Below are 20,297 nucleotides of genomic sequence, written 5' to 3' on the forward strand. Positions count from 1 at the left end.
TTTACAGATGAGGTAACTGAGGCCCAGAGAAGTTAAGTGACTTGCCCAAAGTCACCATGCTGACAAGTGGTGGAGCAAGGATTAGAACCCATGACCTCTGATTCCCAAGCCCGTGCTCTTTCCACTGAGCCACGGTTTCCCAAATGCATAGTTCCTGGCTCATTACAACATAGGTGCACAATAAATACTATCGACTGACCTGTCAAAACTCTAGTGTGTCTGGGAATTTTCTTAAAAATGGAAGTCTCCCCCAAAACAATCACTTGAAGAGAAATCCTGAACACCAGAGAAGGAAACTCTATTTTTAAAAGCAGAATTCTAATCAGATTTGTCTCTGTTGTACACAGAGCCCAGAACTATAGCTCTCAACAAATAGCTGAAGAAATTGGTCACTTGGTTGTCATTGGTCAATTACAAATTCAAGTAGTGAGTTCACGTTTCATGTGCCCGCAGATGGACAGAGAGAGACAGAGACCACCTGGCTTCTTTCTTTCTCAATATTCTGCCATTAATCAGAGAAATTAGAGATATAAAAGACTCATTAGATCACAGAGCCCTTGTCCTCAGGCAGGCCCAAGAGGAATCACTGAAAGAGCATTATCTTTCCTCTTTATCCGCAAATAGGACCCTCTGTTTCACTTCGTGTCCAAATCTAGCCCTGCAAAGGAGGTAATGCCCGTTTTTCAAATCAACATTCATCTCCAGACCTGCAGGTAAGCTTCCATGACTCATCTACGGGACTTTCCTGGGGTTGTCTGACTTCAGTGAGTTGGGAATTAAATGTCCCTGGGACCTGGACAACCAATTATAGACCCACAGCTCCCTCATGTTTCCTGTAAGGAAGCAGCTAAGGAGAAGGTTACAGGTCCCGGGAAGCAAGGGAAACGTGAATGAGATGACATTCGGACTCTGAGAATGCCTAAATGAGGATGGGCAGGCTATCGATCAATTGTATTTATTCAACCAATGAGATTTATTAAGTGCTTACTCTGTGCAGAACACTGTGCTTGGAAGAGTATAATATAACAGAGTTGGCAGACGTTTTCCCTGTTTCCCTTACAGTCTAGAGGAGGAGGCAGACAGTTAAAATAAATTAGGGATACGTATACGAGTGCTGTGGGGCTGAGGGTGGGGTGAATAAGGGGTTCAAATCCAAGTGCAGTTGTGATGCAGAAGGGAGAGGGAGTAAGGGAAACAAGGACCTATGGAAGGCCTCAAAGAGATGTGATTTTAAGAAGGCTTGAAGGTGGGGAGAGTGGTGGTGTGTTGGGTATGAAATGGAAGTTCCAGGCCAGAGTTGGGTCACGGGCAAGGGGTTCAGTGGTGAGATAGGTGAGATGGAGGTACAATAAGTAGATTGGCATTAGAGAAATGAGCACAATCAGCGTGCTGCATCATAGTAGGAAATCAATGAGGTAAGATAGGACAGGGGCAAGGGGATTGAGTGCTTTAAAGACAATGGTAAGGAGTTTCTATTTGATGCGAAGGCGAATGGGCAACCACTGGAGGTTCTTGAGGAGTGGGGAATCATGGACTGAATGTTTTTTTAGAAAAATGATCCGGGCAGCAGAGTGAAGTATGGGCTGGAGTGGGGAGAGACAGGAGGCAGGGAGGTCAGCAAGGAGACTGATGCAATAATCAAGGCAGAATCAGGTAAGTGCTTGGATTCACACAGTAGCGGTTCGGATGGAATGGAAATTTAGTGATGTGAAGGAAGAATTGGTAGGATTTGGTGACAGATTGAATTTGAAGGAGATGAATCGGGACAACGCTGAGGTTCTGGGCTTGTGAGACAGGAGGATGGTGGTACTGTTTACAGTGATGGGAAAGTCAGGGGAAGACAGGTTTTAGGTGGGAAGACGAGTTCTGTTTCTGTATGGAGATTAAATGGGGCATGCTGTCTTGAGAAAATGGTTACGGGTAAAAAGATCAGCAGTCTGTATGGGGGAAGAAGATAGATCTGTGGGGAACAGGTGCATGGGAGAGAAGACGCTTAATTACAATAATTGTGGTATTTGTTTAGTGCTTACTATGTGCCAAGTACTATGCTAAGCACTGCGGCAGATACAAGATAATCAGATGATGCACAATTCTCTAACCCACAGGGAGGTCACTGTTTAAGTAGGAGAGAGAAGAGGTATTGAATCCCGATTTTACAGATGAGAAAACTTGCCCAGGTTAAGTGACTTGTCCAAAGTCACATAGCAGGCAAGCAACAGAGCAAGGGTAAAAAGCCAAGGCCGTACTTTTCTTTTTCTTTTTTCCTAAGGTATGTGCTGGGCACTGTACCAAGTGCTAAGGTAGATACAGAGTTGGGTACAATCCATGTCCCCCATGGGGCTCTCCGTCTTAATTCCATTTTACAGATGAAATAACTGAGGCACAGAGAAAGTAAGTAACTTGCCCAAGGTCAAGCACCAGACAAGTCAGGATTAGAACCCAAGTCCTTCGGACTCTCAGGCCCATGCTCTATTCACTAGGTCACGCTGCTTCTCTAACAGTGTTGAGCTGGGTATTCATTCATTCATTCAGTGGCATTTATTGAGCGCTTACTGTGTGCAGAGCACTATACTAAGCGCTTGGGAAGTACAAGTTGGCAACATATAGAGACGGTCCCGCTGTCACTCAGCGAACCCGTTGTTGGGTAGGGACCGTCTCTATATGTTGCCGACTTGGACTTCCCAAGGGCTTAGTACAGTGCTCAGCACACAGTAAGCGCTTAATAAATACGGTTGAATGAATGAATGAAGGAACGAATGCCAAAAGCCAATGTCTTGTGTTCTCCCCCTACCTGAATAGCCTCTACTTCTGAGCACATGCCCCTCCCCATTGCTGCTTTTAGTGGTCTGCTGCCCAAATGGCAGGTGGCATACCTTGGCGGGGAGGGGTGGGTAGGGATGGTGGTGGGCTAATCATCAATCGTATTTATTGAGCGCTTACTGTGTGCAGAGCACTGTACTAAGCGCTTGGGAAGTACAAGTTGGCAACATATAGAGACAGTCCCTACCCAACAGTGGGCTCACAGTCTAAAAGGGGGAAGACAGAGCCCTGGCTAGCCACTAGACATGAGCTCCCTAAGCCCAGGCCCATGGTCTTCCCTCCCATTTGCCACTCTGGAAGTTCTCTCCATCAGTTACCATCAGAGAGGCTCTCATCATTTCAGGGGGGATGAGGGGCAGTCTTTCAAACACAGTGCTAGGGGCTTTCCCGCAGTTTATTTCCTTTCCAAAAACCAACAGCAAATAATGTCTAAAGTGGAGTCCTTTGTGGCATTTCTAGACTGTGAGCCCACTGTTGGGTAGGGACCGTCTCTATATGTTGCCAACTTGTACTTCCCAAGCACTTAGTACAGTGCTCTGCACACAGTAAGCACTCAGTAAAAACGATTGAATGAATGAATGTTTGCCTCTCTTTAGTTTTCAGGCTCCATTAAGATAATCATCCTCTGCATCACCTATTTGGATAAGAGAAGCTGAGTGGCTCAGTGGAAAGAGCACGGGCTTTGGAGTCAGAGGTCATGGGTTCAAATTCCGACTCCGCCAATTGTCAGCTGTGTGACTTTGGGCAAGTCACTTAACTTCCCTGTGCCTCAGTTACCTCATCTGTAGAATGGGGATTAAGACTGAGCCCTCCTTGGGACAACCTGATCACCTTGTAACCTGAACAGTGCTTTGCACATAGTAAGTGCTTAATAAATGCCATCATTATTACTATTATAAGCCCACCGTAACAGCCTACAAGTCACAAGTTTGTAATGGTATTTTGGTTTTCCTTAAAACAATGACTGGATTAGAAGGGCAAAGACCAGTGATATTTATTGAGCACTTTGTGCAGAGCCCTGTACCAAGCACTTGGGAGAGTTAAAAACAGTATGGTAGACAGGATCCCTGCCTTCAAGGAGTTTACAGAACTGGGATTCTTCATCTCTGTGCTTCTCCAATCAATTACGTCATCTTGGGTTTATAGCCTGTTTACCCAGCAAGCTCACTGTGGGCAGGGAATGTGTCTACCAACTGTTATATTATTACATTGTACTCTCCCAAGTGCTTAGTACAGTGCTCTGCACACATTAAGCACTCAATAAATACCACTGATTGATGTTTACTAGAAACCTTCTCCAGACACTAGCTTGTAGAGATTCTAAATTTCGCTCTGGATTTTAGACATTCATATGCCTTGGGGCCAAATAACATTAAGGCACCATAACTATAAAGAAATAACGTTATCTTCAGGGGTTCCCCTAAGGCTGGATCTCATTATACTCCTGGATCTTGCAGCCTGCCCAGAGCTCATTTATTCATTGAAGAACTTTCTCAATTTCCTGATTTATTGGGAAAGTCTCATCCCTCCAGGATACTAGCCAGATATACGACAACAAAAAAATCTCCTCAACCCATGAGTGCAAATGGAGCCCTCCACTGATGTTCAGTACCAGCAGGATCCAGGAAGGAGCACCCAACAGCATTAACAAATCCTGGTAAATATCATCATCATCATCATCAATCGTATTTATTGAGCACTTACTATGTGCAGAGCACTGTACTAAGCACTTGGGAAGTACAAATTGGCAACATATAGAGACAGTCCCTACCCAACAGTGGGCTCACAGTCTAAAAGGGGGAAAATATCCAACAAGAGGATAGATTGGCAAGCAACCAGTTACTTTTCATGGCTTTTTTGCTTTGAGAGGGTGACCACTGGACTACCAGGCCAGCTACTCATTCATTCATTCAATCGTATTTATTAAGCGCTGTGTGCAGAGCACTTTACTAAGCGCTTGGGAAGTACAAGTTGGCAACATATAGAGGTGGTCCCTACCCAACAACGGGCTCACCGTCTAGAAGGGGGAGCCAGACAACAAAACATATTAACAAAATAAAATAAATAGAATGGTAAATAGTCTATTTATAATAATACCATCATCAATCGCATTTATATAGACATAATATTTATATAAATAAATATAATAAATATAAATATATAATCTTTATATAATATAATAATATAAATATAATAATATAATATATCAATATATAATATTAAATATAATAATGATAAAATAATAATATATATTATATATATAATAATACAGGTGCTGTGGGGAGGGGAAGGAGGTAGGGTGGGGGGGTGGGGAAGGCCTCCTGGAGTCAGAAAACTCCAGGAGTCAGAGTCAGAGTTAGTCAGAAATCCAGAGTGAAAGGAAGGGACACCACTAAGCAGTTTACCTCAGGCCCGTAGCGATCATCATCAATCAATCAATCGTATTTATTGAGCGCTTACTATGTGCAGAGCACTGTACTAAGCGCTTGGGAAGTACAAATTGGCAACATAAAGAGACAGTCCCTACCCAACAGTGGGCTCACAGTCTAAAAGAAATGATAATGAAATAATGAAAATAATGAAGATAATGAAAGCAAACTACGACTCCCCGGGAATGGCTTGGCGGACTCGCAGTTCGCCTAAAGGTTCTGGCAGCTAATGATCCGAGATTGCTTTTTAAAGAAGATTTTCCACATAACTACTCAACTCACTCATCATAGAAACCATGACATCTCATTCCCATTATACCAGCAGAATTTTAGAGGCTAAACGACGCTTGGGCAGAAAAGACCACAGAGAAGTGGACTCCTTCCATCTAGTGGTAATTCTTCATCAGGCTCACAGGGAAGAGGAGCAAATTGATTTTGGCCACGGTATCATGGAAGATTGCAATTGCCTCTATAGGAGAAGTACTGCTCTTTTTGTCATTACATAACTGGACCTTGCAGATAATAACAACAACAAAAATACCGGCCCTTTTAAAAAAATTTGCCAGGTTGCCCTCACTTCTATGGTAGTGTCATTCATTCATTCAATCGTATTTATTGAGCGCTTACTGTGTGCAGAGCACTGTACTAAGCGCTTGGGAAGTGCCAGTCAGCTGAATTAATTATTTAGGGTGGTTCCCCAGGCACTTCCTTTCGAGCTGGCCACCTTGGGAATACAGATAGAGGGGAGGAGAGTTAAACAACAACAACAATAATAATAATGGTACTTGTTAAGCACTTACTACGTGCCAAGCGCTGCGGTAGATGAGTTAATCAGGTTGGACACCGTCCCTTTCCCAAATGCGGATCACACTCTTAATACCCATTTTACAGATTAGGTAACTGACGCAGAGAAGTGTCTTGCCCAAGGTCACACAGCAGACATGTGGTAGAGTCAGGATTAGAACCCAGGTTCTTCTGACTCGCAGGCCCATGCTGTACCCACTAAGCCACACTTTTTCTCTAAATGCATTTGGTTCTATGGGTCATTATCAAAACACTGAGATGTCCACTCCCCTCAGCCACTGTTGGAAGTTTCTCACTGCAAACAATAATCTCTTTTCAGGCTAAGTGAAATGTTCTCTTGTTTTCTTCCTTTTTGACCTCTATGCTACCTTAAACACCTTTTTCTCAAAAATCCTCAACCACCTCCTGGTTACATCCTGGTTTTTCTCCTCCAGTTTCCACCCCCACCACACTACTGTGATTCTTTTGTCCCTGTTCTGCCCTGTTACTGTGATGTCTCCACTTGTAGGTCCCATTGCCAATTATATTTTTAAAGTTTCTTTCCTCATTCTTGTTCTTTATAGCTCCCACTACATGAAGTCTTTTTAGGATTGTTTATAATCTACAGAGGTCATTTATTCCAATTGTTTTGGCATTTTAAGAATATTCTTGTAAATTTGGCTTGCTTCTGTGATTTGTACTTAACTTTATGTCCCTGACCTTTGCCTCCTTTTTAAAAAAATAGCATGTTCACAGTTTCCCATTAGAGTGCAACCTTGTTGAAGTTAAGGACTATCTTGGGGTTTTTTTTGTGTTTTTTTTTTTTATAATTCCCTACAGCATCTGGCACAGTGCTCTATTCAGGGCAACGTACTCAGTATATACCACTGCCGAGGTAGAAAACTTTAGGGATGTTAGAAGGTAGAATCCAAACCAGGAGGATGGATGGATGTCATGGAGGGCAACGGGGACCATTATTATGATCCTGTGTAGATTACTTATATGATCAAGATAATGAAGCTTTTATCCCAAGAATCTTCACATGCAAATACAAATCTTATGTAGCACATACTTCTTTGTGAAGGAGGTGCTGCCAGCCAATGAGTTTTAATAGAACCCTAAAAATGGTTCATGTAGTTATCCAACTTGTACTTCCCAAGCGCTTAGTACAGTGCTCTGCACACAGTAAGCGTTCAATGAATACGATTGAATGAATGAATGAATCCAACAAAAAAGAAACAATCCAACACAATTGATCTAGTACAGGTGATGTTCTGAATGAGATATAGTCCACACCAACTGACGCAAAAACTCCCCCCTTTGAGTAATGAGAGGTCCATGCTGATCTTTGCGACATCTTTATTTTTCTAATTATCGGGAAGTAGGTTTGTGGGTACAGGACAGAGGGAGTATCCAGCTGCACTTGACACTTGACACGACCACAAAAATAGAGAAACTATACAAAATCTGGGTCTCACAAAACTATGTTTGGCTTTTCAAGCAACCTGACAAAGGATTGACACTGCAAGTGAGCAAACTGAGGAGCTGTGGAGAACCACTTGTATTACAGAAGCCAAAAAAAAAAAAAAAAAAAAAAAGCAGTAACTCTAACATCGATCTGGATGCTCTGTAGTCAGGCTTATTGGCAACTTTCTGCTGCTCAATTTAACCCCGATGTTTCTTGATAAAATTGATCAGACCATTGGTAGAGGCATCATGAGATGTCACTGGAGCATCAGACTCCAATTCTGGTTCAATTTTCTTGGCCAGTTGCTTTCCAAGTTCCACCCTGTAGATGGGAGGCAGAAATGAAAAAGAAAAATTAATCTATTCTGTGAAGACTGCTTCTCAATATCTGCATTGAAAGCTATTCCAGTCCCTGAATTTGACCGGCCAAGGTAAAAGAAAAACGATCTACTTCAATCTACTCAAGTCAGACCCCTCAGCACCATCATGGTATTTAAAAGGCAGGCCCTAAGAACGATATCTGGGGAAAGTTTCTGATGGAAGGTTAATCCACTTTACAAAAAATGGGCATTAAGAAAATTCCAAACCTTAGATTTCTGGGTCAGAGAGGCCTCAGACCACATATGAACCATGATATGAGAAGCAGCGTGGCTCAATAGAAAGAGCCCGGGCTTGGGAATCAGAGGTCATGGATTCAAATCCCAGCTCTGCCAATTGTCAGCTGTGTGACCTTGGGCAAGTCACTCAACTTCTCTGGGCCTCAGTTACCTCATCTGTAAAATGGGGATTAAGACTGTGAGCCACACGTGGGACAACCTGATCACCTTGTATCTACCCCAGCGCTTAGAACAGTGCTTTGCACATAGTAAGTACTTAACAAATGCCATTATCATCATCATCATCATCATCATAAAGTTCAGAAGAGGTCATATTTTGTTAACAAGCCAGGCGTTCCCCCTAAAACCATCATGGAGATCTCTTGGGGACTCTTCAGCTACTTTGGGTGAATTTTAGCCAACATAAATTGTTTCAAGATGACAGAGCCATGGGTTGTGAGAGACTCACCCCCACTGGTCATAGCTGTTGACATCCCAGACAACTCCCTGAACAAAGATCTTGTGTTCGTACATAGCTGCAGGAAAAAAGAAAAAAAGTCATGGGAAATAAAACTTAACTATCCTGATTCCGAAGACATTTGCAGAGACTTCTTATCAACAGACGAAAAAACACTTACCAATTAAGGCTCCAAGGATGAAGGGGGTGAGTTTTGTGAAGACAATGGAATTAGTTGGACGATTTCCCTCAAATACCTGTGAAGACAGAGACAAGACGTTATTAGACCACATCCCAGCTAAACCTAAGGAATTAAAATTCCCCAGTTCCAGACTAATTGTTTATGACCGTCATGGAAAAAAATAGCAGCGGCAGTAGAGTCCTATTAGCAAAGCTTTTTTAACAGCACAAGCTCTTCGGCATCATGAAATTTTCAGCAGCAGGAACCTGTCAATCCAATCAATCACTGTGGTATGAAGGCCCCAATTTCCTGGGGAATAATGATCTGATCGTCCCCATAGCCCAGAGGTATTCTGAGGGGGGACAGTGTATGGTTTCACCTCATCTGCACCATGCACCCTTGCTCCTTACAATTCTCTATGAACTCTGTTTGGGGCAGACCAATGAAATCAAAATCAAAATGAAATCAAATCAATAGTACTTACTGAGTGCTTACTATGTGCAGAGCACTGTACTAAGCACTTGGGAGAATACTACGGAGTTAGACTGGGACTCAAGGCGGTAGGGACTGTTGCCCAGCCACGCTCAAAATTGACAGCCTTTAGATATTCAGGTCTCAAATGCAAAACCTCCCCTTGGGTTTCCCTTTTAGGATATTTGTATCCTTCTCCAGCATTCAGTATAGTACTGGGATTTTATAAATAACACAGAATGAGGATACCTTTTTCACAATTATAGAGCAGGGAAGCACCGTAGCCCAGGAGTTAAAGCACAGGACTAGGAGTCAGAAAGGCCTCAGTTCTAGTTCCAGCTCCTCCACTTGTCTGCTGTGGGCTTGGGTAAGTCACTTAACTTCTCTGGGCCTCAGTTACCTCGTCTGTAAAATGGGGATTAAGACTGAGTCCCACTTGGTACAGGGAGTTTGTCCAGCCAGGTTACCTTGCATATACCCCAGTGCTGAGAACAGTGTTTGGCACACAGTAAGTGCTTCAGAAATTCCATTTGGGGGGGTGGTGGGGGAATCAGAGGTCGGACCTATATGATGTCATACAGTTCATTCCAGTTCTGTGATTCTAGGGTCAAACTAGTTGGGTCTTTCTCTATGAAATGCTCCACAGCAAGGTCCTTATAGGCTCAGCGCAATGAGCCATCCATCCTATTATTTGATTTCTAACAGTCATAACAAAATGTTTTGAGCAAGTGTGACAGTTTTCGCTCACTGACATTCATCTTATTATATATGTACCAAATATTCAACTTTCCCTCTTACTATCCCATCATGGACCAATAATCTATTTCCTGAAGTCAATCTTGAACCTTCTAAAGCCTGTAACTTTCGCCCCTAAATAGCCTTAACTTTAGTAACCCATTACAGGCTGCACATCAATGAATTTATCTGATCCTTGATTCAACTGAGGATAATCAGGATTATTTTAGTAAATGGACGCCAAAGGGCACACTAGTACCCTGACAAACAATTCATCTTGCAGTTCCATCAAGTACAAGCATAGATAAAGGGGAAATGTTCAATCAATTGTATTTATTGAGCGTTTACTGTGTTCAGAGCACTGTACTAGGGGTTTGGGAGAGTACAATATAACAGATTTGATTCATCTTGTCTCTGCCCAATGAACAGACAGGAGAATCTTCCATTATCGTCGGCTACTGAGGATGCCGTATCTACCTCAGAGCTTAGAACAGTGCTTGGCACATAGAATGCTTAACAAGTATGATAATAATAATGATAATACTGATCCCCAAACTTCCCACCTTATGTGGAAGCAGCTTCTCCAAGGCATCTCCACTCTTGCCAGCAGCCTGGAGTTCTTTTCGCGCTTCATCAGCCGTCTTCCCCTTCATAAGGGCCTCTGTCTGAGCAAGGAAGTTGGCCAGCAGGATCTGAGGGGATAAGACTGGAGTCAGGTATTGCCATTTCATCAACTATTCCTGAGGTCCGTAGCATTTTTAGGTGTCCCTGGTTTCACACTGGCAGAGTAAAATAACCTAAGTTCTAATGAAATTAGTCTAATACTATCATTTGCAGTGTTATGGACCATAAGTCACTCCTCCCAAAGGGGAGGGACAGGATATTGGGTGAGGAGAAGAGTAGGTCATATTATCTACAGCACCTTTTTTATTGCATGAAGAATCCCAAGCATCTCAGAATGACATTCTCTCAACTCAGTTATCCCAACCCAATAAGATTGGGAGCATTTATTCAGTTAGGATCAGAGATATTCAGACACGTTTGAGAAAGAGGGATGAGTTTTGAACCTGAGTTGAATAAGCCTTGGACACTCCCCTTTAAGAATTTGTCTCTCTATAATTTAACCCAGAAAGAGGAGCAGCTTGGCGTAGTGGATAGAGCATAACTCTGGGAGTCAGAAGGTCATGAGTTCTAATCCTGACTCCTCCACCTGTCTGCTGTGTGGCCTTGGTTAAGTCACTTCACTTTCCTATGCCTCAGTTGCCTCATCTGTCTAACGGGGATTAAGACTGTGAGCCCTTTGTGGGACAGGGACTGTGCCCAACCCAATTTGCTTGTATCCACCCCAGTGCTTAGTACAGTGCCTGGCACATAGTAGGAGCTTAACCAATACCATAATAATAATATAATTATGATGATCAATTCCATGATTATATAATAATCATAATTATTACTAATCCCAGCTCTGCCATTTGTCTGCTGTGTGAACTGTGACAAGTCACTTAACTTCTCTGTGGTTCAGTAGCCTCAGCTGTAAAATGGGGAGTTACTGTGAGTACTATTTGAGACACAGTCTGGGTCCAACCTGAATATCTTGTATCTACCCCAGTGCTTATTGATTCAATTCATTCAATCGTATTTATTGAGCGCTTACTGTGTGCAGAGCACTGTACTAAGCTTTTGGGAAGTACAAGTCAGCAACATATAGAGATGGTCCCTACCCAACAGTACAGTGCCTGGCATATGGTACATGCCACAAACCCATCCCTCAACAAAAAAAACAAATGCCAAAAAAAAAACAAAAAAAACCCCCAAAACCAAACCAAAACAAAAAAAATCCCACAAACCAAACATACCAGGAAACCAGCCTGGCCATGATCCATGACTGAATTAGGGATACTCATATCATTTAGTTCTATCAGAAATTCACCTGTGTTAAATGACGAATTTTCCTTTATTTTGCAATAATGCTGTACTCCCTCTGCATTCAGACCGTATTTTTCGGCCATATGTCAAACATTCCAAGCTCTCTCTAGTGAACAAATTGACTTTAGGACTAGACAAACTTGGAGACTGCAGGAGTGACAGGCATTTGGTAATAAGCTCTGACAGACTCCTTCCACTCCCAACTGCCAATACAAGTTTAGAGAATTATTAGTTTGTTACCTTGTGGTGTAGACCTTTCCTGATTGGATGCTGTGTTTGGACAGGAACGAGAAAGTCACACGGGATCAGTCGGGTACCTACAAAGAGAGAGAAGAAAGAAAGAAAAATGGACTCACCTACACGATGTGGCCACAAAGGTTAATTTTAAAGCTTCCACCTCCCACTAGCCATTTCAGGGTGCAAGTTCCACTCTCCTTGGCAACAAGGATGGGGCAAAAGTAGCCGTCTTCAGCCACGGTGGACTATTTAACTGACAGAGTAAACTCAGACCGACTTTCCATCTCTCCAACACGGTCAGACTGGAGACCCTCACCAGTTCTAGGGCCAAAGGTGGGAGAAAGCAAGGCCTGCGCTCTCTCAGCAGCCAGAATTTCGGGCCAGACAAGTGGGGTTTCAGTGATGATCAAGTAAGCCATTACTTTCATACCTTGATGAATGAGCTGATAGAAAGCATGCTGCCCATTGGTCCCAGGCTCGCCCCACACAATGGGGCCGGTACTGTAGTCAACACGAACACCTTTCTTGGTGATGTATTTCCCATTGGATTCCATATCACCCTAAAAACAGAGTTAAGAGAAACCCGCCATCAATCGAACCACCTGCTGTTGACCCTCTCTTGACCAAGCCACTGAAGTGGAGAATTCAGGACTCGCCATACAGTAAACTTGTCCCTGGTAAATCAATTGTTAGATAGGGACTTATTCAATCAAGATAAATGATGCAAAGGCATAAGAGAAATGGAGAGAACTATCACCTCATCTGGCTATTTCCAATGGAGGTTTCCAAAGAGAAACTTAGTACCTAGGATACGGAGACTTTAGCATTAAAGACCCGAATGGTATATACACATCTGTTATCCTGGGGACTTCACATGTTTCCCACTTAAGTGATGAAAAATTAAGAGCTAGGCCATCACTAGTTAGTTGCTGAAAGCTGCAATATAGAACAATTTCAGACAAGAAACAGAAAAATATAGTATTTTGGAGGGAGATGCTTCGTGGGAGGAAAAGAATTCTTATTTTGTAGTCCAATTTAATGACTGGATTCAAAATTCACAAAGAAGCACAGTCTGTGATCCTATTAACTACTTGTTCTCTCTCCCAAAAGGGAAAAAAACCCACAAGCACTCAAAACATCAAAATAGGAAAAAATTAAGAGCTGGAAAAACAATTGGGAGAAAAACACCATTGAGTGCAAAATGAATTAAGCCAAGAGGTTAATCCAAAGGGATTTCCTTCCAATCCTGTCTGTTCTACTGTAGTCTCCCAAATGCTTAGTTCATTCAATCATTCATTCATATTTACTAAGCGCTTACTGTGTGCAGAGCACTGTACTAAGCGCTTGGGAAGTACAAGTTGGCAACATATAGAGACGGTCCCTACCCAACAGTGGGCTCATAGTCTAGAAGGGGGAGACAGGGAACAAAACAAAACATATTAACAAAATAAAATAAATAGAATAGTAAATACGTACAAGTAAAAGAGTAATAAATATGCACAAACATATATACAGGTGCTGTGGGGAGGGGAAAGAGGTAAGGCGGGGGGGATGGGGAGGGGGAGGAGGGGGCGAGGAAGGAGGGGGCTCAGTGTGGGAAGGCCTCCTGGAGGAGGTGAGCTCTCAGTAGGGCCTTGAAGGGAGGAAGAGAGGTAGCCTGGCAGATGTGCAGAGGGAGGGCATTCCAGGCCAGGGGGAGGACGTGGGCTGGGGGTCGATGGCGGGACAGGCGAGAACGAGGCACAGTGAGGAGGTTAGCGGCAGAGGAGTGGAGGGTGCGGGCTGGGCTGGAGAAGGAGAGAAGGGAGGTGAGGTAAGAGGGGGCGAGGGGATGGACAGCCTGGAAGCCTAGAGTGAGGAGTTTTTGCCTGATGCGTAGGTTGATTGGTAGCCACTGGAGAGTTCACACAGGAGGCACCCCCAAAATACTACCGACTCTCACATCTGAAACGGAAACTACTGCAAATCAAAATGCCTTCACCTTCACGTCCCCTTACCTGTTGGAAGTAGGCTGCAAAACGATGCATGTATTGGTCATAGGGCAGAAGTGCTTGTGTTTCACTTCCATAGCAGTTGATGTACCAAACACCCAGCATGGCTAACAGAACCGGGACATTCTTTTCCAATGGGGCAGTGCGAAAGTGATTATCCTTTGAGGGGAAAAAAAGCAACGGAACAGGATGGGTAAAGTGGGGAAAGGGAAAACACAGAATGGACATGGAGTTTACTTCTTTGCTAGACAGAGCAGCACTAAATAGAGGGTGCTCTGGGCCTTATATTTAATACGGTAACTCATCAAACTGAATCTGCAAAGTAGTGATGCAGCTTGGTTTGATCTAATGGGGAAAGATTTGTATATAGAGCCAACTGGATTGGGAAATTTGATACTGATCACAGCGACACTCTCACCATTTGAAAAGAGGCTGGTTAATAGGAATGTACTTTGTAAAAAGTATTAACAACACTTACCATCCAGTGAGCTCCAGAAAGCAGCTGTTCAAAGTTGTCAAAACCTAACACACAAAAACAATTTTAGCTAGAGAACTCACTCCTCCCTGACCTGCCTTTCAGGAAACAACGACCCAGAATAACTGTTTCTACATTTCCCCCCCCCCGCCCCCAACCCCCAATAAATCAAGTCTGAAATCCAGAAAAATTGTTCAAAGTTTAAATGTTAATGTCTGTTTATCTAGAATAATAGTCAGTTACTTTTCACTTATTTGAAGGCAAATTTATCATGACATCTAAGGAAATATAAAATCTGGCACACGTTTCCTTAATCAGGTAAGGCCATTTCAAAAAACTAAGCACCCAGATATAAACTCCTTAAGGGCAGGGTTCATGTATCAACTCTATTGTACTCTCCCAAGTGTCAGTACAGTGCCCTGCAGACCGTAAGTGCTCAACAAATATCATTTTTTTAAACAAAGATTTTATTTACCACAATTTCTGGCTTTAGGGTCAATAATTTTGTGCACACCAACTGCACACCTAAAATCTAATGTAGAAGAGCAAGCAGAATACTTCTCTGAAATACCTACCAACGTGTAGAGCAATGGAGAGTCCAATTGCTGACCACAGTGAATATCGCCCGCCAACCCACTAAAAGAAATAGTTTCTTAGTTTTAGTTTCCACTAAAAGATCGATACGGTTTCAATACTCATTCTCAAAATAATAAAAAAAAATTTCAATCCACAAATCAAACCAGGCCTTGCAGCGACACGATTTACTTCTTGGAAGAATTGATATTTTAGATTAACCATTTTGGCTTTCACTCTGTAAATGATAAAGCCCATCTTTTACTTCTTTAGAGAAATTAATCTAAGGTACGCTTGTTTCATTCTCCAGGTTAACTGTTAAAATTTGAAAAGTATCAACATAACTTCTATCAACAAAGCCACCAAAAGGATTTCTTTCTGTTCTTTGGAGAGTCCTAGAAAAATTCTGGCAACTGAGTATTTTTACTGTTTGCTTCCACCTACAAAATCTCCTTCTTTAGAGGCTGCCTACTGGAATGATGGCACCGAGAAACAACTGAACTTTTACCACATGCCATAAGGCGAGTCCACCTATAATAATAATAATTCTGGTAATTTTTAAGCACTATGTCCCAGGCACCGTTCTTAGTGCTGGGGTAGATACAAGATAGTTGGTTGGACACAGTCCCATCCCACACAGGGCTCACAGTCTTAATCCCCATTTTACAGATGAGGTAACTGAGGCCCAGAAATGAAGTGATTTGCCCAAAGTCACACGGCAGACAAGTGGCGGAGCCGGGATTAGAATCCATGACCTCCTGACTCTACCCACTAGGCCATGCTGCTTCTCTATATATCTACAGTGGGGCAGGTGAAAAGTTCCATTTGTAAACCTGAATTTTACTTGGGACAAGCTTCCCCTAAAGGTGGGGAGGGAAGCGAGTCAATCAAAAACTTCCTCATTAAAATCGGTCGTTTCCAATACCTCTATTCAGGATTCCTAGTACCAAGAGGGAAGAGCAATGAAGAGGTGCTAAATGATGTTGCAAAAACAAAGATTAATTATTGGCTTCCTACAATAGAGAGCAGTCTTCTCAGTGGGAGAGACTGTCAAAACAGTTTCTCAATCGAAGTGCTACTTTCGCAGCACTGCGTAATTCAATTTTTTCAATACTCCTATTCAGTGTCTTTTCCCCTTGTGGGGCTACAAGCAACCTGCCAGCACCAAGGAGAGAATTCATATATTCATTCAACCATATTTATTGTGCGCTTACCGTGTGCAAAGCACTGTACTAAGCGCTTGGGGGAGTACAATGTAACAATAAACAGATATATTCCCTGCCCACAGCGAGCTTGCAATCGAGAGACAAGTTTACAGTCTAGCATAAGGTAAGACATTTGAACAATTTCAATCGCTGTGAGGGCTGATCTAGGTTCAGGACACTCCTGTGATACCATCGGCATTAGGAAAACTCTTTTCAACAGGCCTCCCCTCTACATCCACCTCTTAGAAGCCTTAGTTTATGGGGTCTTCTTCTAGGATCTCTTATGTTTCAGATTAGAGGACCCGATCTCGATAGATGAAGATGTTTAATAGATGACACTTGCCAAGAGACCACCTAAGTTTGTCTGTCACCTGCTTCAGCCCGTCAAACATCAGCTTTGATCTAAGTAGTAGTGTGTGGTCAGGCAGCTACTGGGGATAACTGATCTACCTCTCAGGTCTCCTGACGTAACTCTGGCTAGTTCTGCCTGCATTTTGATATAAAGAGCTAAATGACAGTCATCATTAACCTTCAATTTACAGCTGTGACTATGGGCAGGCTTCTAGTCTTCTTGCCCCATTAACTGACCTTAACAGGCTTACAAAACTCATATATGGTAGGGTCCAACAGGGAAATGTCACAGCTCAGAATAACTTCACAGGAGCCATCCTCAGCGCAATCTCCTATTTCCCCGGCAGCTGCCTACGTGGCACCGACTACAGAAAGCTTTACTTTTGACCTTTGACAGGAGGCCTATGAATTGATTTTTCTGGTCTTGACATAGTCCCACTTTTTGCCAGCCATTTTGACTCTTCCCCATTCTATAGAAAAGAAAGAGCAAAGGTATTTCTTTAGTTCAGCCTACATGTTCTGGGCCCTTGTGGACCCAGAAGGTTTCTGGTATTTGGTTTCCGACAAAATGACTTAGCAGAGATAGTGACATAAGTACAAGATATGAAAATTTTTTTTTTACTTACGTCCCAAAACTCAAACATGTTCTGAGTATCAATTCCAAACTCCTTAACTTTAGGCTAAACAAAAGAGGGTGGTGGGGGAAGGGAAAAAAGCATTATTAGAAATGGCAAATTGACACATGAATCAGTAATTCTCCCACTTATGCGCGCTTGCACACACACACATTCATGAACCATCCCCATCGCACCTGTCTTAAACCTTTAAACTTGCCTGGCCCACTCCCAAGACACCCCCCCCTCAATGAAATGATCTCCCTAAACCTCTAGATAATAAGCCAACTCCTCTCCTAAAATATCCCACTTTCCTATGATGGGGAAAAGTACAAAAGTTTAAAAGTCCACTGGAAATGTAGTAGAGGAATGGGGTGGGGGGAAAACAGGAGGCAGAAAGAAAAGATAGTCATTCAGCTTATCACTCCTGTTAACATTATGGGTACAATGGTTACATGACGTGCGTTCCTTGTAATATAAATTAACTAAAAACACACAGTACATGCATTTCATTAATCTTGTAATAATTCCTTTCAATCATTTTCCAACAGGGTACTGAAAGTTCTGAATTTGTATTTATCCTAGAGCCACTGGTTATTACACTGGTCTCTATACACCAGTTCTATAGACTGTGAGCCCGTTGTTGGGTATGGACCGTCTCTATATGTTGCCAACCTGTTCTTCCCAAGCACTTAGTACAGTGCTCTGCATACAGTAAGCGCTCAATAAATACGATTGAATGAATGAATGGTCACTCACTGTACAGGCTGCCTAACTGGACATCACCACGTTATACCATAGAGGAAGAAATCTCCCTTATGGGTCTTGGGATGTGAAACAGTATAAAAGAGATCTTTATGGAAGCTGCATTTACTCAGCCTCCTTTCCTGCCTTTAAAATTAAAAAAAAAAACAAAAAACAAAACCCACCCCTTAGCCTTAACATTGCTGCTCAGTTTAAATCTGCATTCAAATAAGAGGTAGCCAGAGGTGATGGAAGTTGGATTTGGGGGCTAACTTGAGGAAATTGGCATCTCACATGAAGTTTCATAGGCTGTCACGATAACTCTCAAGGGAAGGGGTCATTCCCAGTGATGGGGTAGCTATTCCTGGAGGTTGAGGGTTCCTGCTCTACTAGTGGGAAAAAGCAAAATCTCCCTCTGAAGGCATCACATTTGTATGTATTATCACTGCAATATGGCGCATTGTACAGATTTGTTGATTTGAGGAATGTTGGCACTTCCATAGCGGTGGAAGAGAGCGAGAACCGGTAAAGTACCTCTTTTCCTCAGAAGTGATAAGAATCTTTAATCTTGATTTTTTATTAAAACCCTCACTAGCATACACTTTCTACAGAGAATAGAGGCAGCAACCACCTGACCAAGCTCTTACAAATTTTTTTCAAATGGTCAACACCTCTAGCTAACTGGTGTGGTTAAATCATCTTCCTCCTCCTCAAAAACTCATTTGTGTCACCTAGGCTAATTATAGTTCTTGAAAGAGAAGAAAGAACACTGCTAAAATTGCGGACACTGATCTTGAGCTAATAGAGTAGCTCAGGCCAGTGCCAAATTGGAACGATTCTAAATGTAAACATACTTACAGCATTGGTAGACAAGGCCACAAAATGCTTGGCCACAGCAGAAGGCTTTGATGAAGTAAAAAAGAAACAAAAAACAATAATTTTAGATAAAATCTCCAAATTACACATTATAAACAACTATAAACATTTAATATGTATAAGTGTGAAAATAATCGTGGGCCCAACTACCAGTGGAGAGATTTCTATAATTATGATCCTAATCCTTTTACACCACCGTATTTTCTGGGGAACTGAATTCCTCTTTTCAGGCTGTGAGTTATTCTACCATGTGATATCAGCATGTACAGGAAGTAGCCTGTAGCAACGTTCAAAAACAATCACAAAGCTAAATCAGCTGTTTATGAAACATTCTGGAACAACGGCAGATATCACACCAGGAACTTAGCGTACAATGTGTCCATGAAGCCACTCTAGGGTAATGCAGTTGTATTTTCTCCTTCATGGAGGGCTACAAAATCATGGCCAGAGAACCAAACGGTTGATGGAGGAAAAGGAAGCTGTGCCTTTGAACCGGGTAGAACTGAAATCCAAACTGCAGGTCCAAGTCTTTAACCGATAATCCTTTAGGGCTCACTCTTCCTTTAACATTTTGGCTTCATGCAAATGTAAGATTGACAGTCTTGATACAGAAAACTCATGTTTTAATGGGATTTCAAAGTTAAAAATGCTTTTACTTTAGAGGATTTAGAAGAATGCCTCCTTTCCTTCAAGCCCCCCAAAGAAAATTTAGTACAAGAAGCAGTATGGCCTAATGCAAAGAGCTCAGGTCTGGGAGTTAGGGGACCTGGCTTCTAATCCCAGCTCCACTGCTTGCCTGCAGTGTGACCTTGGGCAAGTCACTTAACTTACCTGTGCCTCAGTTAGCTCATCTGTAAAATGGGGATTAAGACTGTGAACCCTATGTGGGACAGGGACTGTGTCTAACCCGATCATCTTGTATTTATCCCAGCACTTAATACAATGCCTAACATGTAGTAAGCATTTAGCAAATACCATTTGCTACCTACTAAAAAAAAAAGCAGATTAGTAGCCACTTAATAGGTATTTTAAAATAAAACTTTGTAATTATTTTAAACAAACACAGAGCATGGGCAACAATTAGGAAAAAAAAAAAAGGGAGAATAATGGTATAGCAAGGTTCACCCACAGTCTGAAACACGGGTCAGATAAGCGCTCAGCCTGAAACCCCCCAGATTCAAGTCCAAAAAGGAAAAGAAGCAGGATGGCACAGTGGATAGAGCATGGGCCACGGAGTCAGAAGGTCCTGGGTTCTAATCCGTGCTCCACCACTTGTCTGCTGTGTGACCTTGGGAATGTCATTTCACTTCCAATGGGCCTCAGTTACTTCATCTGTAAAATGGGGATTGAGACTGTGAGCTCCACG

The 20,297-nt window shown here is 42.5% G+C and overlaps 1 protein-coding gene across 1 annotated transcript in view; it reads right to left on the reverse strand.

Moving 5' to 3' along the window:
• Window positions 1-7,374: 7,374 nt before the first annotated feature.
• The window catches only part of GPI (glucose-6-phosphate isomerase), a 37,928-nt gene continuing 25,005 nt past the window's right edge, over window positions 7,375-20,297 (reverse strand). The window contains exons 8-18 of the mRNA XM_038753714.1: window positions 18,914-18,958; window positions 17,324-17,377; window positions 15,144-15,204; window positions 14,572-14,615; window positions 14,100-14,252; window positions 12,533-12,662; window positions 12,106-12,182; window positions 10,503-10,631; window positions 8,734-8,809; window positions 8,565-8,631; window positions 7,375-7,821 (exon numbers count right to left, since the gene is read on the reverse strand). Of these exons, the coding sequence (XP_038609642.1) occupies window positions 7,698-7,821; window positions 8,565-8,631; window positions 8,734-8,809; window positions 10,503-10,631; window positions 12,106-12,182; window positions 12,533-12,662; window positions 14,100-14,252; window positions 14,572-14,615; window positions 15,144-15,204; window positions 17,324-17,377; window positions 18,914-18,958 (960 nt within the window). The 3' untranslated portion in view covers window positions 7,375-7,697. The remainder of the gene's footprint in view (window positions 7,822-8,564; window positions 8,632-8,733; window positions 8,810-10,502; window positions 10,632-12,105; window positions 12,183-12,532; window positions 12,663-14,099; window positions 14,253-14,571; window positions 14,616-15,143; window positions 15,205-17,323; window positions 17,378-18,913; window positions 18,959-20,297) is intronic.

Source organism: Tachyglossus aculeatus, chromosome 11, assembly GCF_015852505.1.
Source record: "Tachyglossus aculeatus isolate mTacAcu1 chromosome 11, mTacAcu1.pri, whole genome shotgun sequence".
Lineage (NCBI taxonomy): Eukaryota > Metazoa > Chordata > Mammalia > Monotremata > Tachyglossidae > Tachyglossus > Tachyglossus aculeatus.